Source organism: Lampris incognitus, chromosome 18 (assembly GCF_029633865.1).
Source record: "Lampris incognitus isolate fLamInc1 chromosome 18, fLamInc1.hap2, whole genome shotgun sequence".
In the NCBI taxonomy this organism is placed as follows: Eukaryota; Metazoa; Chordata; class Actinopteri; order Lampriformes; family Lampridae; genus Lampris; species Lampris incognitus.
Window position 1 is genome coordinate 11,071,882 of NC_079228.1, and position 22,854 is coordinate 11,094,735.

A 22,854-nucleotide genomic window follows, 5' to 3' on the forward strand; every position below is an offset into this window, starting at 1 on the left:
CAGTACGACATGTGCACAGGATGTGATAAACTGCCGTTTCTCTGGTGCACAGGGTCTTATGGGAGCCAAGGGAGAGGCTGGAAACCCCGGATTACCGGGCTTTAGCGGGCCTAAAGGCCCTGCGGTAAGTGCTAGATTTCCTTCTTCCTTCACTTTGACTCGCTGTAGAGCAGCCCATATAGCGCCGCATCAAACCGCAGAAAGCAACGTCCCTCTGCAGGTTGGCTGCACATTTTGGTGAATTCATTTCTGAACGTTTTTCTCTCCACATCCAGGGTCCACCTGGTCCAGCTGGCCCCGAGGGGAAACAGGTAAGCGCTGCTTAAAAATGCCTTGAAGTGATGAGGCGGTGCTGTCTTCGTGAAGCCCTTACAGTCTTCTGTCCGTTCTGTAGGGGATGCCCGGCAGAGTCGGCGATCGTGGAGTCAAGGGAGATAAAGTGAGTGTGTCGGGGGAGACACCGTACCCCCCTTATCGGTTATTAATCGTCCAATTATCCGCGGCAATAATTTGAAGGCGCAGGTGGCTTCATATTGATAATATTTTGTGAACACTTGTATCCAATCAAGGGAGACCCGGGTAACAAGGGGGATAAGGGACATGGAGGAGAGCCGGGTATGCCCGGGAACCCCGGCCCCCCGGGCAGAAAGGGCCACACGGGTATGATGGGCATGGCAGGACCACCGGGAGAGCTGGGATCAATCGGACCACAGGGCCCCACCGGAAATCCTGGTCTCCCGGGCCCCAGAGTTAGTCATATTCCTCCAAACATTAACTTTGACGACACTGAAATGATGTTCATAACACAGTCAGATGTACCGTCTTCCTGATTTAGCGTTAAAAAAGTGAATCTAATGTTAGTGTGTTAACTATCCCAGGGAGAGTCGGTATCACTGGAACAGATGCGACGGCTCATCCAGGAGGAGTTAGCCAAACAACTAGATGGTGAGGCTGCCATCTTGCTTTCTGAGCTGTAATCCAGCCCGCAGGTCTGATTGGGATGTTTATCTCATTTAAACACCCGTGACTGACCTCAGTAGGAGTATCTGAAGTTTGTATTGAATCAGCTTTTCTGCCTGTCTGTCCGTCTGTCTGTGTGTGTGTGTGTTTTTGTTGTGCGGGATCTATTCATGTCCAGCCAAGTTGGCGTACCTCATGGCTCAGGTTCAGCCGGCCCACGTGAAGAGCACGGCAGGCCGGCCTGGACCACCTGGTCCTTCGGGCAAAGACGGCATGCCTGGCCGCCCGGGCCCCCCTGGAGAGCCCGGTATGCCAGGGCAAAATGGCGGAGAGGGCCTTAGGGGACCTATGGGCCCTAAAGGTAGGGCAAAGTTCGGCTTCCTTCTTTACCCAGTCTCTGCCCAGTCACTGACAACGCAGCGGATGGCAGCGTTGCAGATTTATGTCAAGTTTACCATAACTTGCCTCCTGTGGAGGCAATGGGAGGTTAAATAAGGTTGATCTTGGCCTTTTAAAATGTCGCATGAACCAGCTACAGCACGACGCGTCCGTTCAAAGTCGACACCCTTTGAATTTATGAGACGATTGTGCGGCATTGACAGTTGCCGCGGTCAGTTTTGTATTGGTTTTCTTCTCCTTCCAGGTGAGAGAGGTACAAGTGGGGAGAAAGGAGAGCCTGGTGTTGGTGAGAGAGGAGAGCCAGGGCTGCCTGGTCCCATAGGTAACGTCCCCACCCTCTTCCTGCTGTGATTTTCTTACTGTAGTAGGTTTTGTTAACAGCGTCTGTCTGATGTTGTCTTCCACTGTGGTGACGGGTTAAGCTTGAGTCCTTTTAAACCCGTGTCTCACAGGCCCGGCTGGTTTGCCAGGATATGGTAAAGACGGTAGCCCGGGACAAGCTGGAACCCAGGGAGAGCCAGGAAATCCAGGTCCTCACGGCCAGCCGGGGCCCCCGGGTCCCACTGGCCAATGTGATCCCAGCCAGTGTGCCTACTATGCCAGCCTGGCGTCAAGACCCCACACCAAAAACGTCAAGGGGACTTAAAAAAAAGAGAAATACACAACAAGGTGCTTGAAATCCAGCTGTTTTTATGAACTTGGACATGTCAATATGATAATAACCTCAATTCGGAGGGAAGCAATATGGCTGCCGGTCAGATTCTTTGTTTTGTATGAAGGTTTGGGTGGGTGGGGAATGAGCAGCGGGGGATTTGGTCAAACTTAATAAGGGTTTTAGAGGGCAGCTAAATATATATATATATTTTTTCTCACTCACGTCTCCTGTAAAATGTATAGGAAGGTGCAAGTCCTTCTCAATTTACTCTCTGGGAGTAAGGATTTGGGGGTCCGATATGATACATGTTTAAGCGAAGGGTTTTTAAACCTAGGATGGAAAAGGATAAAGGACGGCACATTTCTCAGTTCTCGTGTCTGAGACGGTCGTAGTGTCCTCTTCCTGTGGAATATTTGGGAGGCGTTCTTTTGAATAGCCTCAAAGCGGAAAGACGGATAGAGTAACTATTGAAACGAGAATTTTGAAATTCAAACACATTTTTTCTCTCCGACTTTGATATTTCAGCGTTGGCTGGCAGACATGAATACGTCTCTGCCAGAGTGAGACGGGACCGAGCCACAGCTCTAATCCGGGAACAAACTGAAAGTGTCTTTCAGTAACATCCCAGATTAGAGCCTTGGCAGCGTTGTGTCTCCCTCTGGGGAAGGCTTGAATGGGTTTCATTCCAAAATGCTACATGTCCATTCGCAGGGGGAAAAAAAATGCTAGCAGATGCCTTTCGCTTACTAGTTACAGAAAAACCTGCAGCCTTTCAAATGTTATGAGAACACGACTCGGAAAATATTTTGTGAGAACAGCTCACAAATAGCCATTATCTCAATTTGGCATGACACGCCAGAGTATGTGATTATTATTTAAGGTGGGAATTTTCTTATAGTTCCCCTTTTATTCCAGCCCGCCTCCAAACACAGTATATTCAGCAATGCTGATTCTGAACAAAGCACGTTATCTTGAATCAAATGTGGATGAAAAAAAAAATGTCATCGTTAAATTTATACTTTATGTTTGATTAAGTGGTTCTGGCCATTCTCTTTTCTTTTTTTTCCATTGTGGACTTGAAGCAGCAAACACATCTAATGAGTTGTATCATTTCAACTTTTGCCCACCTTTTTCTTCAAATACGGCTTCTTCGACACCGCTCTCGTTAAACGTCTCAATTCTGTTCCGGCCTCTCCGGCTTATTAAGATAATAAGAAAACACATTGCTTTTCTTGTCTGTCGCTTGGAAACAAAAACTGGAGAGGCCCTTCCCCGAATTGTGATGAGCCAGACGGTTGTGTGAACTATTTGAAAGATTTTTGTTTTTATGTCCCTTGTGGACTAATTACACCAATCCTAAGTCTCAGGCACCGGTCATCTAGGATCTCTGTTAAACAGCAAAACAAAGGCATCACATTTGTCTATACTTGCAAACATATGAGGAAAACACAATGATGCGGAAAAGGAGAAGCGAGGGAAATGTCATAGCGTTCATCAACAGATGGCGCTGTGCAGGTTTAGCATAGGCAGAATATAGTTCTCTGGAGTGCTGAGTTTGCTTTTGTTTCTCTAAGTTGAGGCCCGTGGACAAAGAGGTCATCACAGTCTAAATACGTGTCATCTGTAATCCAGTTTACATGAATGGCGATCGCTGATGATGAATGTGAATAACTGTAGCTTTGGAATTGTAGGTTTGGAAAAGATTGATTCATGTTTGTCACGTTAAGCATTATGTCTTTATGCATGCTCAATTATCCAGCTAAGAAGATCAAAGAAGGTTGAATCAGTTCATCTGGATACAATGTTTATTGACAGATACATTTTATCACCCATCAGTTCATCTGGATACAATGTTTATTGACAGATACATTTTATCACCCATCAGTTCATCTGGATACAATGTTTACTGACAGATACATTTTATCACCCATCAGTTCATCTGGATACAATGTTTACTGACAGATACATTTTATCACTCATCAGTTCATCTGGATACAATGTTTATTGACATACATTTCATCATTCATCAGTTCATCTGGATACAATGTTTATCGACAGATACATTTTATCACCCATCAGTTCATCTGGATACAATGTTTATTGACATACATTTTCATCATTCATCAGTTCATCTGGATACAATGTTTACTGACAGATACATTTCATCATTCATCAGTTCATCTGGATACAATGTTTACTGACAGATACATTTTATCACCCATCAGTTCATCTGGATACAATGTTTATTGACAGATACATTTTATCACCCATCAGTTCATCTGGATACAATGTTTACTGACAGATACATTTTATCACTCATCAGTTCATCTGGATACAATGTTTACTGACAGATACATTTCATCATTCATCAGTTCATCTGGATACAATGTTTATTGACAGATACATTTTATCACCCATCAGTTCATCTGGATACAATGTTTATCGACAGATACATTTCATCACTCCGAGGTCACTTTGATGTGTGATGAAACGTATCCGTCAATAAACACATTGTATCCAGATGAACTGATTCAACCTTCTTTGGTTAAGCACTATGGTTTCATATCAGACAGCCAAGGAATTACAGAGAGCAAAAAATTACCACGTCGAGCGAATTCACTCGGATACTGTTTCAGTCAGCTGTAATCTGTACCTGCCTCGTTTGTCCACAATGCATCATCACGTCCAACATGTCTGTAGCTGGATCCGTCTGTCATCATCAGCATGCCATTACACAATCAAGCCATATCAGTATTGTAATTTATTGGTTTTGATGCTTTGTGTTAGAATCCACCGGGGGAAACACACACTACAAGTTGGGATGTTTTGTTTCTGCACAGCACTTGGCATGGAAATGATTTGTTGATTTATTCCCGTAGGCTTGTTGTACGTCGTCGCTCAAAACAACTAGTTGTACGTTGCCTAGGGGTGTTTAAGTTATACTGCTAAATTATTCACAATTTGAACCGATGCCATTATGTGCTAATAAATCAGTAAATGGTTTTTTTTTTCAATAAAATGGTGCAAAAATATTCTAAAATGCTAGTATATTTGTAAGTACTGGTAAAATATACATGTACTGTACTGTATGTTGTAATAAAGACAGGAACGGATCCATTTTATACAACGGGCTTTTGCTATTTGTTGTTTTTTTTCCCAATAGGCACTACCTGTCACATCATCTCATGTATCTGAAGGGCTTCAATGTAGTCATTAGTGAGTAAATTTGCTCTTTAAACAAACATATTTCAGAGCACTTTTGGCTGAGCTATGGCCGATATGGCCTGCAGCGTTTGATTGTTTACCTCACACTTCAAACTGAATATCATCAACCATCTAAGTCAAAGGATGCGAAGTACAATACACCCATCCATCCATCCATCCATCCATCCATCCATTCATCCATTCATCCATTCATCCAAACCACTTATACTGCTCTCACGGTTGTGGGATGCTGGAGCCTATCCCAGCAGTCACTGGACGGCAGGTGGGGAGACACCCTGGACAGGCCAACACACACACACACACACACACACACACACACACACACACACACACACACACACACACACACACACACACACACACACACACACACACACACACACACACAGGGACAATTTGGTACATGTTCACCCACGCAGACACGGGGTGAACATGCAAACTCCACACAGAGGACGACCCAGTACGACCCCCAAGGCTGGACTACCCCGGGGCTCGAACCCAGGACCTTCTTGCTATGAGGCGACTGCGCTAGCCCCTGCACCACCGTGTCGCCCAAAGATACAAAACAATTTATTTTATAATAATTATTATTTTCTTTTTGATTCCCCCCCTCCCCCCAATTGTACCTGGCCAATCACCCCACTCTTCCCAGCCGTCCCGGTCGCTGCTCCACCCCCTCTGCCGATCCGGGGAGGGCTGCAGACTACCACATGTCTCCTCCCATACACGTGGAGTCGCCATCCGCTTCTTTTCACCTGACGGTGAGGAGTTTCGCCAGGGGGAGGTAGCGCGTGTGAGGGTCACGCTATTCCCCCCTCCCCCGAACAGGCACCCCGACCGACCAGAGGAGGCGCTAGTGCTGCGACCAGGACGCATACCCACACCCGGCTTTCCACCCCCAGACACGGCTCTGTAGGGCCAATCCCGGGCTGATTTGAATCTCAACACGAGCCCTCGTGCGCCATTGTTGGATACGTCAATTATGACGTCACTTTGTAAACCTCCGGGCTCTGAGCCGTGACGAGGTGTCGGAACAAGGGGCGTCCATTTGGATGCTGGGCGGGTTTAGCTGCGAGCCTGCGAAAGGTCATGTGTACTCTGTGACGACTTTGTGCTGTGTTGACTGTTGCCGTGGTAACCAGGCAACGGCGGCTCCCCCCTCCTCCCGTGCGCAGGCTTTAACGTCTCTGTTACATTGTAACTCTCCTCACATGTGTCTGATGGCCAAACTAACGGGCCCTGTTTTCACAGCAAAACCACTTACCTGCAGGGGTTATGGAATTACACTTGTTTTGTCCTACTTTCATTTCATATGTGACACTTTGATATTTGATATATGATCATTTGATATGTGACGTGGATGGCACGGTGGCGCAGTGGTTTGCGCGGTCGCCTCACAGCAAGAAGGTCCTGGGTTCGAGCCCTGGGGTAGTCCAACCTTGGGGGTCGTCCTCTGTGTGGAGTTTGCATGTTCTCCCCGTGTCTGCGTGGGTTTCCTCCGGGGGCTCCAGTTTCCTCCCACAGTCCAAAGACATGGAGGTCAGGTGGATCAGCCGTACTAAATTGTCCCTAGGTGTGAGTGTGTGTGTGTGTGTGTGGGCCCTAAGATGGTCTGGCGGCCTGTCCAGGGTGTCTCCCCGCCTGCCGCCCAGTGACTGCTGGGATAGCCTCCAGCGTCCCCGCCACCCTGAGAGCAGGATAAGCAGTTTGGATAATGGATGGATGGATGGATGTGATACTTCATACTATGTGACTTCCCTGTATAATGCAGGTAAATAACACAACTAGGATGGATTGTGTTCGCGCGTGTCAGAAACTGGGAAACACAGCCGCTTTACTGTACCTGTGCAAGATTTCCAAAACATACCACTTTATTACATTGTTTGACAAAAAAGAAGGTACCACGTGAATGTCAGCCGAACGAGACTTAGCGTTCTCATTCCACATGTTGCCGAAGACGTTAGCTAAGATCTGCATTTGAGGTGAAATCCTATAATCCCATTGTAAACACATGCCTCGCTGTTGAGGGTCCGAATCGAATCGTAATTTAATGCACCGATGAATAGTAAAGGTTGCCTCGCGATGGTGGGGAAAAAAATGATTTGCTCTAAACGGCACAAAGTGTACAAAATTACTGCAAAAGACTGTACATGGAGTTCAAAAGTACAAGTGATGTTCTCAGAAAGCTTATTCGAAAAGACATGGAACAGTACACGCGTGAAGGGAAATCGAGATGTACCTTTGTAATATTTTACAACCCGGCCCCGTTTGTTCTGCTGGAGATAAAGGAAAAATGCACACATTTCCCATGGTCAGAAACTGTAAATGTTTTGCTAGACAACTCGAACGCCTGAGGGCTTCTCGTCAGTTGTGAGCTTGTTTATACGTCAGTAGCAGCTATCTTTTTGAATACACACCGTCAGTTAAAGTTTCTCTAAAACCCCCCATGAGGTAAAAGAACACTGTAAAATGTCTGTACATTATTCTCCAATTGTGTCTTGTCTCAAGTTTCCTTTTGTGTCCCTTGGTGCTCCACGGTCCCAATGAAGGCGTTTGGAAATTCCCGAAGATCACCAGTCCTGGACTCCTGATGAGGCCTGTTAACTCGGTCACTGAAGGTTGAGATCTGAAGGGTGTCACCGAGCTTTAAACGGTCTCATTGGTGTTTGTAGCTGGCCGACTTCTTTCCACTGACCATGTAGAGAGGCGGGGCCCTGCCTACACAGGTAGAAGGGTCACAAAGGCCAGGAGCCCCTGTGGCCCCCCTTGGACCGGATGCGCCTGGGACACCCGGACTTCCCGTCTCACCCCGTTGTCCATCTTTACCGTCTTTCCCAATGCCGGGGAGGCCTGGTGCACCTGAAGTGGAAACACAACTTGATCAGGGCAGATGTGATGAGATATGTCTGTCAACGATGATCTCAACTTCCTTCTATTTCCCAACCACCATTAGAGACCGTCGAGCAGTTCTTCGTGTCAAGCAAAGTGTGTTTAGAGGGAGCAACATTTCAGCAAAGCTTATGCACTAAATATGAGAGAAATCAGGGGTTGTTACCTGGCACGCCTGGCTCGCCTGGGCTTCCTTTGACTCCTACACCATCCTCACCCTTTTCCCCCTTATCGCCTTTTCCCCCAGTATCACCTGCAGAAAAGAAGGTCACATCAACACATTCCTGCTAAAATGGGATGGACAGACTGTTTTGTAAGACCAGGGCGTATATGATTAGAAAGCTCAAATGGAGTGGAGCAGTCTTGGGCAATACATAACAGTTGTGTTTTGAAAATATTTTGTTGTATACTGTATTTTCATTGGTTAAGGATGAGGGATACTTTTCCACTCTCAAAATGCCTCACCAACCCTTTCTGAAGTATATGAAGATGTTAGTGAGAAGACAAAAGCAAGAAATTCAGACTGTATTGTTGTTCCTAAAGGCTCCATTAAAGAGTACGTAAGGATATAAAGGGGTGAAGATGTAGAGGACAGTCATGGAGGTGTCCGTGTCTCATCTCATCTCATCATCGGCCGCTTCTCCGGGGTCGGGTTGCGATGGCAGCGAGCTAAGTAGGGCACTTCAGACGTCCCTCTCCCCAGCTACGCCCTCCAACTCCTCCTGGGGGATCCCAAGGTGTTCCCAGGCCAGATTGGACATGTAGTCCCTCCAGCGAGTTCTGGGTCTACACTGGGGTCTCCTCCCAGTTGGACAGGCCCAGAAAATCTCCAAAGGAAGGCGCCCAGGAGGCATCCTAATCAGATGCCCGAACCACCTCAACTGGCTCCTTCTGATGTAGAGGACAGTGATGGTGTTGTCCATGTATAAAGGATATAAAGGGGTGTGGGTGTAGAGGACAGTGATGGTGGTGTGGGTTAGGCTGAAGGTGTCAGTGTTATTGTAGAACATCTCGTCCCAGGTCCTCACAAGTCTCCCCAGAGAGTTTAGCTGGTTAATGCTGGCGTGTCATCTTCTCACTCGCCTCGTATCTTACTGGTCTAACACACTTGACCCCACGTGTCGCCCACGTCACATGGGTCTCACCGTCTTTGATGTCCACATATGACAAAGACGGTATTGATGGTAATGTGTGTTTCCCCCAGATGTAAGAAAAAACAGATCTTCTCACCCAAAGTAGCCATGTGATACAGCTCCATTTTTGTTGAATTTATCAGAAGGGAAATCATTTCCACAAACAGACAGACAGACAGACAGATAGACAGATAGACAGATAGATAGATAGATAGATAGATAGATAGATAGATAGATAGATAGATAGATAGATAGATAGATAGATAGATAAAAGGCTTATTACCCCTTCAATCAGTTTAGCCCCCCACAGCCTCTGTTTATACTACTAACATGATGAAGCAGTCACATTGTTTTTACTCTGTACCGAGCTGTGACTGAGGACAGCAGCTGAGGTGGATCAGAAAAGCTTTGACTGATGAATGGAGGAGGACGGACTGATGACAAATCTGACCTTTCTTGCCGGGTGCACCGGGGAGTCCAAAAAAGCCATTATGGCCTTTAGGACCCATCGGCCCTTGAGCGCCAGCAGCTCCTGTTGCTCCGGCTGGTCCAGGGGGTCCAGGAGGTCCAGCTGGTCCTGGGATGCCAGGGGCACCAAGGCCTGCCGGCTTCTTAAGAAGCTCTTCCTTTAATGCTGCTAATTGTTCTAAAATAAGCAGAGAACAAATGAAATGGAAAAAAAAGCCATTATATCTCACTTAACGTAATTTTACCAACATATCACTGTGAGAGGTAATACTGGTACAACATATAAAAGTATCACTGTGAGAGGTAATACTGGTACAACATATAAAAGTATCACTGTGAGAGGTAATACTGGTACTACATATAAAAGTATCACTGTGAGAGGTAATACTGGTACTACATATAAAAGTATCAAGGCAAACCACTACCTTCAACAATGGCTGAGCACATTTCACGAAGCTTGGCGTCACTCACTTTGGAGCCCTATGAAAGAACCAGTTAATAATTATAACCTTAAGTAATATTTTTTTCTTCTCCCCAGTTGTATCCGGCCATTACTCCACTCTTCCGAGCCGTCCCGGTCTCCGCTCCACCCCCTCTGCCGATCCGGGGAGGGCTGCAGACTACCACATGCCTCCTCCGATACATGTGGTGTCGCCAGCCGCTTCTTTTCACCTGACAGTGAGGAGTTTCGCCAGGGGGACGTAGCGCGTGGGAGGATCACGCTATTCCCCCCTCCCCCAGATCCCCAGAGGAGGCACTAGTGCAGCGACCAGGACACATACCCACACCCAGCTTCCCACCTCCAGACACGGCCAATTGGGTCTGTAGAGACGCCCGACCAAGCTGGTGGTAACACGGGGATTTGAACCGGCGATCCCCGTGTTGGTAGGCAACGGAATAGAGCGCTACGCCACCCGGACGCCCCTACCTTAAGCAATCTTAAAGCTATACTCCAACCTTAGCTGTTGATTTCTATGGTAGGTGCTGATGTTGATGTGATCCATGATGTATCCAGTGTATATATATAAATATAAATATATATATATAAAAATGTGTTTGTGTGAGTCCTACAAATTTTGTCACAATCTACTCAGTGGTGTCTGCGATATCTTTTGTGACACACGGGTGAATAAACAAAGAATGCGGCTCCCTCCTGGGCAATTCTGGGGACATTTGAAAATGCTGGAAGGTGGTGGTGAGCTGAATCATCTCCCTAAAATTGTTCTCAAAATCTAATCAGCGGTATTGGAAATATTGTTTGTGACACGCGAATAACCAACTTAATGATGCGGAGCCCCCCGACTTGGGTGTGAAAGTAGTTTTGAAGGTGGCACGACACAGCAGCAAGTTGCGTCATTCTTTAAGCTCCATCGAAAGCTGCTTTGTGGACTCTGAGAATCCCGCGTGGCGGACGGAATATTCAGTAGGAAAAGGGGAACTGGCATTCCTCATAAACTCCTGCGACAAAAACACCTTGAAGAAAAAAAAGAGATGGCAAGGTTTCACAAGTCATTGTATGCGGCCAATTACCCCACTCTTCCGAGCCGTCCCGGTCACTGCTCCACCCACTCTGCCGATCCGGGGAGGGCTGCAGACTACCACATGCCTCCTCCCATACATGTGGAGTCACCGGCCACTTCTTTTCACCTGACAGTGAGGAGTTCCACCAGGGGGACGTAGCACGTCACATTATTCCCCCCAGTTCCCCCCTGAACAGGCGCCCTGACCGACCAGAGGAGGCGCTAGTGCAGCGACTAGGACACATACCCACTTCCAGCTTCCCACCCGCAGACAAGGTCAATAATGTCAGTAGGGATGTCCGGCCAAGCCAGAGGTAACACGGGGATTCGAACTGGCGAGCCCCGTGTTGGGAGGCAACGGAATAGACCCCTACACCACCCGGACGCCCCAGCTTTTTGACTTTCAACATTGCTTTCAGTGTAATCACTGAAATGTCTGCTACTGTTTTCTGTCACCTCACTTTTCCTTTGGGCACTATGAGCAACTTCTTTTTTTTTTTGAATGAAAATATAAAATAAAAGAAATAGAAGAATTTGACTTGTGAAATCAGCCTCACCGTTTCTTTCTTTTTGCCTAGAGGTGTGTTTTTGCCTGTGTTTGCTAGGAATGCGGCTTCCCCAAATAATAATAATCATAATAATAACAGTTTTTCCTGATCCAGCGTAGCCAGAGTAACTGTTTACAGGTATCAGTATCAGTCTGCTGCACCTCTCGGATGGGATCTGGAAGATGGCTGAAACCGTTCATCTGGTTACTCAGCTTACAGGAGTGATGAAACCTATCTGTCAATAAATGTGGTGTCCAGATGAACTGGTTCAACCTTCTTTGATTTTTCTCACCTGGATTATTGAGCATGCATCAAGACCTCTTGGATGGAATATTCAACCGACTAACAGATCCCCCCCCCCCCCCGGCTCATGGGTGACTGAAAGTTTGGAGTCCCAAGAAGGTGAGATGGTGACATCTGTAGATAGCACATTGCAGTGGTACTGGTTACACTTACAGGCAGACCTCTTGGGCCAGGTGCCCCAGGGATCCCCCTCTCCCCCTCAAGGCCCCGTGCTCCCATTGGCCCCGTCAAGCCCTCGTGGCCCGGCTGTCCTGGCCTGCCGTCAGCCCCTGCAGCACCTCTCTGGCCCTTCTCTCCATGCTTAAGGTGAGAGAATACAACATTAGATTACCATGTTAACATTACTTCCGTGAGCCAGCATGAGTGGGATGTTGAAAGAAGTGCTGGAATAGATGTTATAGAACAGCTATTAGGATTGTGGTATATGCCCCCCCCCCTTCGATAATACCTCTCCCTTGAGTCCAGAAACACCTGGAGGGCCCTGAAAGACAAAGCAAGACCACAATCATTCCCGGTGATATATGTATGAACAACAACTAAGTGTGGCATCTTTAAAAGATGAACGAATCCTGAGGATTAAAGCTGGCGATATGTGAAACACATACCTGGTCTCCCTTCACTCCGGGATCTCCTGTAAGACCTGTATTTCCCTGTATCCGGGAGTGAGAAGGTGAGTGTTGAGAGGAGGTAACTAACTTTCCAAGTGGCTGTAGAAGGCAGACTGCAGGATGTTGGTGCTGTATATAATGTACAGTGTAATAAATGGCAGCAGTTCCTTACCTCACTTCCCTTTTGTCCCACTGGCCCCACAGATCCCTGGTGAAATAATATGCATCAATACATTAACACACCACATATCTTGTATTACGATTCTCAAAGTAGCCCAGCGTGCCACGATTAGAATGAATCTTGCCTGTTCGCCTTTCAGTCCAGTGTAACCCATCATCCCTTTGACACCGGGGTTACCTTTGTCTCCTTTGTCACCCTGTAAAAACAGCAAAAACATATACTCTCATGGCGTCACCATATTACATACATCCAGCCATCCATCCATTATCCAAAACGCTTATCCGACACAGGGTCTTGGGATGCTGGAGCCTATCCCAGCAGTCACTGGGCGGCAGGCGGGAGGACACCCTGGACAGGCCACCAGGCCATCACAGGGCTGACACATTGTCCCCTAGGGACAATTCAGTATGGCCGATTCACCTGACCTACATGTCTTTGGACTGTGGGAAGAAACCGGAGCACCCGGAGGAAACCCACGCAGACATGGGGAGAACATGCAAACTCTACACAAAGGACTACCTGGGACGACCCCTAAGGTTGGACTACCCCGGGGCTCGAACCCACGACCTTCTTGTTGCGAGGCGACCGCGCTAACCACTGTGTCACCGTGCCACTAATATTACATACAGTTTATATAAATTTGTCAAGATTATAGAGATAATCGCTTACCTGGATACCTGCTGGACCTGTAGGCCCAACTGGTCCCTGTTTTCCGGTTTCGCCCTGAGCGTTTTGAGGGTAGACACAAACATCAACTCCGTGAAGCCAATACAGGCCAAATCTCTATTGCAAAGGATTCAAAAATATCTTATTTAATACAAATGGTGATCAAGAATTGAACTCACGAGCGCTCCCTTGTCTCCTGATTTCCCATCTGCTCCCGCTTGTCCAGGCTCGCCCTACACAAAATGAGAAGGTCCCCAGAAAGGTTAAGTGTTGCTGGATGTGTCCAAGGGAATGATCTGAAATGCACTCATGCAAGCAACATCTTAGTATAACAAATGGCTATTGGAAGATATAGGGACAAAGGATTCTCACAGTTTTTCCGGGAAGGCCAACTGGACCGACAGGTCCCTCAGCACCAGTATCACCCTACAGCCACAAAAAAAAATTATCAATAAATCATATTGTTTGCTTATTATGTTTTTTATTCATATGCACATACATGCTTATTTCTCTTTACTCAAATCACGATGGGATTCATGAAGCCTACCGGCCTCTAGCACTGCAGTGATAAAAAGCTGTCCATACATAGACTCGGATCAATAAAAGAGGAGAATTAAAATTACCTTTTCACCACTTGGTCCAACTAATCCCTGCTTCCCTGGCAGCCCCTGGGAAAGAGCAACACGGTGCACCGTGCAAACACAGAAAACAATAAATCAATTGATGTGTTCCTCCTCCTCCACATTTAACCCCTCATTTTGTTGGCAGTGCAGCCTATTTTTGTGCAGGATTCTTGAGGATTCTTGATGCGAAAAGAGAACGGCTTCACCGAGATGCATCACATATGTGTTTCTTAACAATATCTGTACAAAATGAAGAGTAGCAGTCCCTCTTTCTTTGGCTGTTAGGAGAGAAGAGTCCATGGACACATACTCACATGGCAGGTGATATCAGTTAGGGTTAGGGTTAGTTTATAATATTTCATCCAGGATTACCCTTTCCAGAAATAATGAATTGACTCGGTTATCCTCTCTTAGATGAGGGGACAAGTCTATTTCGCTTCTGTGAGCGGGGGGTTACATCTGTCGCCATCTTACAATCTGGAATCAGAAACCCTTTGTCATTTCACTTCATGTACTTGCATACATGAAGTGAAACGAAAGATCGTTTCCCCCAGCCCACAGCAGTGCAACACAAAGACAAAAAACAAATGTCCAAAAATTACAAGGACACATCTATCCAAACTTGACCACATGTACCCAAACTAAGCAACAAAAAATCACTGTCCAAGAGAGCGAATGCCAGCCTGGATGACTGTTGGAACTGCCGGTCTGCATGGGCTAGCAGTTAGCTTAGCCTGCCTTGCTTACGTGTCCTGTCAGACCGCCCTCGGTGTGTCCTCTTCGGGCGCAGCTCCGGGTATAGGGGCCGTGGTCCTTGGGCCCACCAGATGCAGCAGACCCACCCACCGGACACAGCAGACCAGGCTCTTCCAGCCGACCCAAGGCCAGCTCTCCCAGCCAGACACCCTCGACACACCTCCCCGCACTCCACACGACGACACTAAAGACACAGTCAACGCCAGGTGAGGCCACCCCCAGATCAGTGTTATCGGAACTGCCGGTCTTCATGGGCTAGCTTATCCTGCCCCGCTTCCACGTCCTGTCAGACCACCTCGGTGTTTCCTCTTCGGGCGCAGCTCCAGGCAGGGCCGTGGTCCCTGGGCCCACAGGACGTATCAGACCAAGCTCTCCCAGCCGGTCCAGCGCCAGCTCTCCCAGCCATCAAATGACGACAAACTTAGATGCAGACAAAGACACTGCATGGACGGTACTGGGTGAGGCCGCCGCAAATGTGAATTTGCGCCGCTATCTTCCCACACCAGAAGCGGAATGCAGTGCTTGCAACTATTCCCCAATCCTCTGTGAATAGTACATACGGCCATTGTAACGCTAGTTGACACCTATTTGCATATGAAACTGATCGTTGGTTTCAGTCTTGTTTATAAGGGTGGGGATACCTGCAGTCCGTTGAAACTGAAGAGGTCACTTAGATGAGTGCTGAAACGTTTCTCTCAGTAAACGTGTCCAGATGAACTGATTCTGTGATTGCAGGCAAAGCAATCTTTAGTTTTGATATTGGCTTTTTCCTTCCTGCCTGGTTGTTTTTGCTTTTAAATATTTAATTAATCTGAATTGCCATGAGGACTCGGGGTAGAGCCTCTGCTATATTGATTTTTCCATCTTTTTTTTTGTTTGTCAGTTAAATTGGGACGGTTAAAGAGTCGTCTGAAATGATGTTTTCATTACTTCCACAATAACCATTAGCCTTAAGGAATAAACTCGTTGTCGGTGGTAAAACCGCAAGACTCATCCCATAAAAACAACAGGAATTTACTTGACACCGTGTTTAGCGCCTTGGCGTTTAAAGCCGATAGCACAAAGGCTGGTGGCTAAAAGCTGGACTTACTGGAATCCCAACGATACCCCTGATACCGCCGGCCCCTGGGATACCTGGCTCTCCCTGTTGGGAAAAAAAAATAACATGAACAGTTTATGTAGCATACAACCATGTATAATGACATACAATAGGATGTCCATGAGCAGAAATGATGCGCGGTGTTGCCGGACAATAATGAAAACTGATTATTGTCTTCTGAAATTCAGCAGCAGAGCGAAGGGGAGGTGAATTCGCTTACCTTGGCACCGTCAGCCCCTGAGAGGCCATCCTTGCCGTCTTTTCCAGATTCTCCCTGTGAGGTCAGACCATCAGTGACCGGCTAATCACAATCCCTCATTCTTACATATACAGTTGCGTTCAAAATAATAGCAGTGTGTGTAAAAAAGTGAGTAATCTCAAAATCCTTATAATAGCTTTTATTTCCATACACGTAAATGCATTGGGAACACTGCCCGTTCTGTTCCAAATCAAAACTTGAACAAAAAAATTATCAAATGTGTTACTCCTTTACAGAAAGTGAAGAAAAAGGAATATGAGGCTATTCAAAAAAACAGCGGTGTCTGCATTTTTCTTTACGGACTCAGACATTTACTGTATAAACTGAAAAAATGCTTGAAGATTTAGCTTTCCTGTGAATCACTGAACTAATATGTAGTTGTATGACCACTGTTTTGGAGAACTGCTTCACATCTGTGTTGCATGGAGTCGACCAACTTCTGGCACCTGTGAACAGGTATTCCAGCCCAGGACGATTGGACTACGTTCCACAATTCCTCTGCATTTCTTGGTTTTGCCTCAGAAACAGCGTTTTTGATGTCACCCCACAGGTTTTCTATTGGATTAAGGTCCGGGGATTGTGCTGGCCACTCCATAACGTTAATCTTGTTGGTCTGGAACCAAGATGCTGCTCGCTTACTGGTGTGTTTGCCTTGCTGAAACACCCATCTCAAGGGCATTTCCTCTTCGGCATAAGGCAACATGACTTCTTCAAGTATTTTGATGTATTTAAACTGATCCATGATCCCTGTTATGCGATAAGTAGGGCTGACACCATAGTATGAGAAACATCCCCATATGATGATGCTTGCGCCACCATGCTTCACTGTCTTCACAGTGTACTGTGGCTTGAATTCAGTGTTTGGGGGTCGTCTGACAAACTGTCTGCGGCCCCTAGACCCAAAAAGAACAATCTTGCTTTTATCAGTCCACAAAATGTTGCGCCATTTCTCTTTAGGCCAGTCAATGTGTTGTTCGGCAAATTGTAACCTCTTCAGCCCATGTTGTTCTTTCAACAATGGGACTTTGCGGGGGCTTCTTGCCGAAAGCTTGGCCTCACATAGGCGTCTTCTAATTGTTACAGTACTCACAGGTAACTTTAGACCTTCTTTGATCTCCCTGGGGCTGATCATTGGCTGAGTCTTTGCCATTTTGGCTATTCTTCGATCCATTCGAATGGTAAGTTTTCCGTTTTCTTCCACGTCTTTCAGAGTTTTGGTTGCCATTTTAAAGCATTTGAGATCATTTTAGCTGAGCAGCCTATCATTTTCTGCACTTCTTTATATGTTTTCCCCTCTCCAACCAACTTTTTAATCAAAGTACGCTGTTCTTCCGAACAATGTGTGGAACGACCCATTTTACTCAGATTTTCAGAGAAATGCACTAGAACCAGCATGTACAACAGTTGCTGCCTTTGTCCTTAAATAAGGGCCACCCGTTTACCACCTGTTTTTTCACAGCTGAATGACCTCCCTGATTGAACTCCACACTGCTATTATTTTGAACACGCCCCTTTCAATTAATGATTCAATTACACAGAATCAGCAGCACGCATGTCATGACTGTTGGGTCTGTTGGTTTTCTATTACTCTACTACACCTACTAGTAAGTTATTTGCCATGTAGAAATATAATTTCTACCAAAAACAGGGATTGATCTGCTTAGTGTTGGACTGCTATTATTTCGAACACAACTGCACACAATGAGAATCATGCTTGTTGCGGAAGAATGAAACAGTGGGAATTGTGTCTTTAGTGACTGGTGTTGCACAGGCAGATATTGAAGTTTGCTTACAGTGTCCCCTTTTTCTCCTGCAGGACCCTGTTCTCCTTGAGGTCCAACTGCTCCCTAATAGAAGAATAAATAAATGCACCACATTTATTTTAATGGGAAGAGCCATTCAATCGTATTTTGCAGTCCATGCCGGTTAAATACCTTACTGGACATTGGGCACTTACCTCTTCACCCTTGGGTCCCTCCAAACCCTGACGTCCTCGAATGCCCTCCACACCCTGATAGAGGAAATCACAGTGTGTTAAAAATTGCACCATGGTCCCTGCAGCAACAGAGCAACCATTCTCAGCCCAGGAGAATCAGTTCTCAATGCCAGCCCACCTCTCGCTATAAGAATAAATTACGAAGAGCTGAAGATATCGAGCCTATCAAATTAGGTTTGCTTACGGGAGCTCCAGGTGGTCCAGTGGGACCAGGGATGCCATTAAAACCAGGAGGACCCTGGAAAATGGAAAACAGTGATATTTAGATACAAACACAATGCAATCATTACAATCATCACAGTGAATATGTATAGGTATAATGTATAGGTGCTGTGAGGCAGGCCAACCTCAAAAGCTATCCTTTATTTTCTTTTTGTATTTTTCCCTCTTTTTCTCCCAATCGTATTCCCACTACCCCACTCTTCCGAGCTGTCCCGGTCACTGCTCCACCCCCTCTGCCGATCCGGGGAGGGCTGCAGACTACCACATGCCTCCTCCCATACATGTGGAGTCGCCAGCCGCTCCTTTTCACCTGACAGTGAGGAGTTTCTCCAGGGGGACGTAGCACGTGGGACGATCACGCTATTCCCCCCAGTTCCCCCTCCCCGAACAGGCGCCCCAACCGACCAGAGGAGGCGCTAGGGCAGCGATCAGGACACATACCCACATCCGGCTTCCCATCCGCAGACACGGCCAATTGTGTCTGTAAGGACGCCCGACCAAGCCGGAGGCAACATGGGGATTTGAACGGGGGATCCCCGTGTTGGTAGGCAATGGAACAGGCCACTTGGACGCCCCCCTCAAATCCTATCTTGTAATGCAATGTAGTTATGTCATTGTCAGCGTGATGCATCTTATCACTACGTTGTGTATTAAGACTAGAAAAGTGCCTTTGAAAGCATTCATTCATTTATTCATTCATTCGTTAAAAAACTGACCATTATTCTTCTCCAGGTCCACTCCTCATCTAGTATATGTGCCAAACATGGTATAATCCATGTGAAATTACACACCGCACTCACTTTACCCTGATATTAAGCCCGTCTGTGACAGGTGTCACCAAGCTCCTACCCCACTGATTCAAATGTTTTGGTCTTGCCCATCTCTTCATAACTATTGGTCCAATATTTTTGAAACGTTATCAGGGGCACTTCAGGTGCCCTTTGACCAAGTTGCATTAACAGCACTCTTTGGGGTAATACCGGATAAGGTGGTCCTGCCAAAAATTAAAGCAGAACTTTTGGCCTTCTCGACCCTATTAGCTAGAAGACTGATATTACTTGGTTCGAAGTCATCCTCTCCTCCATCCTATGAGGCTTGGATCAGAGATGTTCTTCATTTTAGTAAATTAGAAAAGATCAAATACACACTATGTGGGTGTACGGCTAAATTTTTCAAAATATAGCAACCCCTCTTTGACCAGATAGAGACACGGCAGTTCCAGAGTGTACCTCAGTGACGCTGGCTGTTGCTTTTTTACTTTTCCTTGTGTTTTTTGTGCTTGTTTTTTTTTTGTTATTCTTTGGGGGGGGGGGTTAATTTCTTTTTCTTTTACCACGCAGTTTTTTTATGTGTATGTATGTATATGTTTCTAACTACTGTTTTTGCTATATACAAAATGTTTATATGCCATTATTTGACATTTTTGGATTATTCCCCTTTTCTCCCCAATTGTACCCATCCAATTACCCCACTCTTCCGAGCCGTCCCGGTCGCTGCTCCACCCCCTCTGCCGATCTGGGGAGGGCTGCAGACTACCACATGCCTCCTCCCATACCTGTGGAGTCGCCAGCCGCTTCTTTTCACCTGACAGTGAGGAGTTTCACCAGGGGGATGTAGCATGTGGGAGGATCACGCTATTCCCCTCAGTTCCCCCTCGGACAGGTGCCCCGACCGACCAGAGGAGGCGCTAGTGCAGCGACCAGGACACATACCCACATCTGGCTTCCCACCAGCAGACACGGCCAATGTGTGTCTGTAGGGACGCCCGACCAAGCTGGAGTTAACACAGGGATTCGAACCAACGACCCCCATGTTGGTAAGGCAACGGAATAGACCACCACGCCATCCAGGCGCCCTCCCTTTTTTTTAAATGTATGTTTTAAAAAAAAGAATATGTTGAAACAATTGTAGAAACTACTGTTTACAATGTTAACAAACACTCATAAAAAGAGTTTGGAGAAATAAAACCACCGTGTTGATCTTCCTCAAGATTCGGCTCCGGCCTCTTCCGCACCTTAAAAAAGGTGGGTTTGTCCAAAATGGAGGGACTAATCGAAGCTTTGTTCACTGAGTCAAGCAGGCTACATATCGGGGATGTGAACAAACAGAAGCGGTAGAGACAACGGTACACTTCTTGCGTTGTGGCGTGCTTCTATCATGTAACTTGTCCTGTGATACAACATCCTTAATACACAAACTCTCCACCGTGCACTCCGGCTGCAAGGCCTTCCAAAAATATTCCTGGTTTTCCATATGCCGGCACAAATATGTGACTAGCGAAAACATTGCGAAGCATTGCGTTTGAACTTACCCTGTCTCCCTTCTCTCCTGTGGTACCTGGAAAGCCGATAGGTCCCCTTTGCCCCTAGAACGACACGAGAGTTTGATGTCGTATCATCATAAAAACACGTGCACCGTAAGCCAAGTACAACAAAGGAGGAAGAAGGTCGTCCATTACATCATCTCCCATGCGTCCCGGGGTGCCTGCTGCACCCTGTGGTCCTGCGTCCCCCTACAAAGAGAACAAAACGACTTTTGAAGTTGAACACACAAACATATATGACCACAGTAAGCTGTTAATACATGTTGCAACGAAACTCCACAAAGTTCAAGTTGTCTTCAGTGCATACCAAGTCCCACATGGACAATGTAGAGCCAAAAAATTCACAAGTGCATTTAAGATAAGGTAGATGAGGAAAAGAACCTACATTTTTTCATCTTTTTTTTGCACCCCCCCTTCTTTTTTTCCCTCCCCAATTGTACCCGTCCAATTACCCCACGGAAGAGCGGGGTAATTGGACGGGTCGCTGCTTCACCCCCTCTGCCGATCCGGGGAGGGCTGCAGACTACCACATGCCTCCTCTGATACATGAGGAGTCACCAGCCACTTCTTTTCACCTGACAGTGAGAAGTTTCACCAGGGGGACGTAGCGCGTGGGAGGATCACGCTATTCCCCCCATTTCCCCCCCCAACAGGCACCCTGACCGACCAGAGGAGGCGCTAGTGCAGCGGCCGGGACACATACCCACATCGCAGACATGGCCAATTGTGTCTGTAGGGATGCCCGACCGAGCCAGAGGTAACACAGGGATTCGAACCGGTGATCCCCATGTTGGTAGGCAATGGAATAGACCGCTACGCCACCCGGACACCCTACATTTTTTTTCATATTTTCCATTTATTGAGCCTCACATACCTTCTCTCCAGGCTCTCCGGGGATTCCAGGAACACCTACCACTCCTTTGTGCCCCTGGAGGCAGTTAAACAATCAATGCAAACGCATGTTAGTACTATCACAGCAGACACTTGGTTTTCACAATGAGAGGAGCCGCTACGCAGCAGAGATCCAGCAGGGATTTCATTTGAACTAATTGTAATAACTGAATCTTCCTCAAAAAGTCCTCACCTTCATTCCTGGTAGCCCAGGATTCCCCTGTGGTCCAGCAGGACAAGCAGCAGGACACTGCAGAAAGATGGTAAGAAAACACAGCCGCAAAAACACACATGCGCACACACACACACACACTAGTTTTACACATCGGATATGAAAGGCAGATCCTTATTAACTGTTTGCAGACACTTTCACAGTTCAGTGACTCATTTCAGGAGCAAACTCGCTGCCTCCAGTCCAGTCGACATGCAGTCATTGTTATCAGTTGACAGTAAAACACACTCACAGCTTCCCCACTTCCCTCACTGCTGCCGGCACCAGGCGGCCCCTGAAACACAGCACAGCGACATCTCAAACAACCGTAGGAGATTTAGATGGTCACATAAAACCACCACAGGATAGATTCCCGTTGTCGTAGGGAAGACCATACTTTCACATACGTCACAATGAGACCGCATCACTCGAGATTTCAAGTTGCAGACGTGAACTACGCACAACTGCCAAATGGTCAAACAACACAAAATAAGATGTGAAGGCAGCATGCCGCATTATACAAAGAAAGATGGAAAGATCCAGTGCTTACCGCAGGCCCTGGTGGGCCGGGAAGGCCAGGGGCCCCCGGGACGCCAGCGCTCCCTTTAGGACCCGGTTGACCCTGCCAGAATCATAGCTAGCATTGTCAAAAGAAGTCACTCTGAATGCTGGAACAAATAACTCAAATGCTGTCAGAGGTCTGTCAGAAACCAGAAAACATCCATGAAACATGTTGGCCTCTAGAACCGAACCTTCGTTTGAACACTTACCTCAGGTCCGATGTTTCCCTCATCTCCTGGTATTCCTGGTTTTCCTGGAGCTCCCTGTCAAATACAGGATTACATCAGCTCCTGCAACATATTCACTAGTAATGTAGTGTATGTATGAGGTAATTTTAAGCAGGTTTCAGAGTAGCACT

The 22,854-nt window shown here is 46.8% G+C and overlaps 2 protein-coding genes across 2 annotated transcripts in view; one reads left to right on the forward strand and one right to left on the reverse strand.

Moving 5' to 3' along the window:
• col22a1 (collagen, type XXII, alpha 1) overlaps positions 1–2,005 on the forward strand; it is a 63,606-nt gene extending 61,601 nt beyond the window's left edge. Inside the window, exons 52-59 of the mRNA XM_056297959.1 lie at positions 53–124; positions 276–311; positions 395–439; positions 570–749; positions 879–945; positions 1,139–1,321; positions 1,604–1,681; positions 1,812–2,005. Of these exons, the coding sequence (XP_056153934.1) occupies positions 53–124; positions 276–311; positions 395–439; positions 570–749; positions 879–945; positions 1,139–1,321; positions 1,604–1,681; positions 1,812–2,005 (855 nt within the window). The remainder of the gene's footprint in view (positions 1–52; positions 125–275; positions 312–394; positions 440–569; positions 750–878; positions 946–1,138; positions 1,322–1,603; positions 1,682–1,811) is intronic.
• A 5,890-nt stretch (positions 2,006–7,895) lies between these two features.
• LOC130128325 (collagen alpha-1(IX) chain-like) overlaps positions 7,896–22,854 on the reverse strand; it is a 29,747-nt gene continuing 14,788 nt past the window's right edge. Inside the window, exons 7-26 of the mRNA XM_056297960.1 lie at positions 22,706–22,759; positions 22,486–22,557; positions 22,189–22,230; positions 21,918–21,974; positions 21,708–21,761; positions 20,969–21,022; positions 20,822–20,875; positions 18,473–18,526; positions 18,250–18,303; positions 16,254–16,307; positions 16,025–16,078; positions 13,735–13,788; positions 13,559–13,612; positions 13,014–13,085; positions 12,254–12,400; positions 10,155–10,209; positions 9,713–9,907; positions 8,295–8,381; positions 8,048–8,098; positions 7,896–7,957 (exon numbers count right to left, since the gene is read on the reverse strand). Coding sequence (XP_056153935.1) covers positions 7,896–7,957; positions 8,048–8,098; positions 8,295–8,381; positions 9,713–9,907; positions 10,155–10,209; positions 12,254–12,400; positions 13,014–13,085; positions 13,559–13,612; positions 13,735–13,788; positions 16,025–16,078; positions 16,254–16,307; positions 18,250–18,303; positions 18,473–18,526; positions 20,822–20,875; positions 20,969–21,022; positions 21,708–21,761; positions 21,918–21,974; positions 22,189–22,230; positions 22,486–22,557; positions 22,706–22,759 — 1,380 coding nt within the window. The remainder of the gene's footprint in view (positions 7,958–8,047; positions 8,099–8,294; positions 8,382–9,712; positions 9,908–10,154; positions 10,210–12,253; positions 12,401–13,013; positions 13,086–13,558; positions 13,613–13,734; positions 13,789–16,024; positions 16,079–16,253; positions 16,308–18,249; positions 18,304–18,472; positions 18,527–20,821; positions 20,876–20,968; positions 21,023–21,707; positions 21,762–21,917; positions 21,975–22,188; positions 22,231–22,485; positions 22,558–22,705; positions 22,760–22,854) is intronic.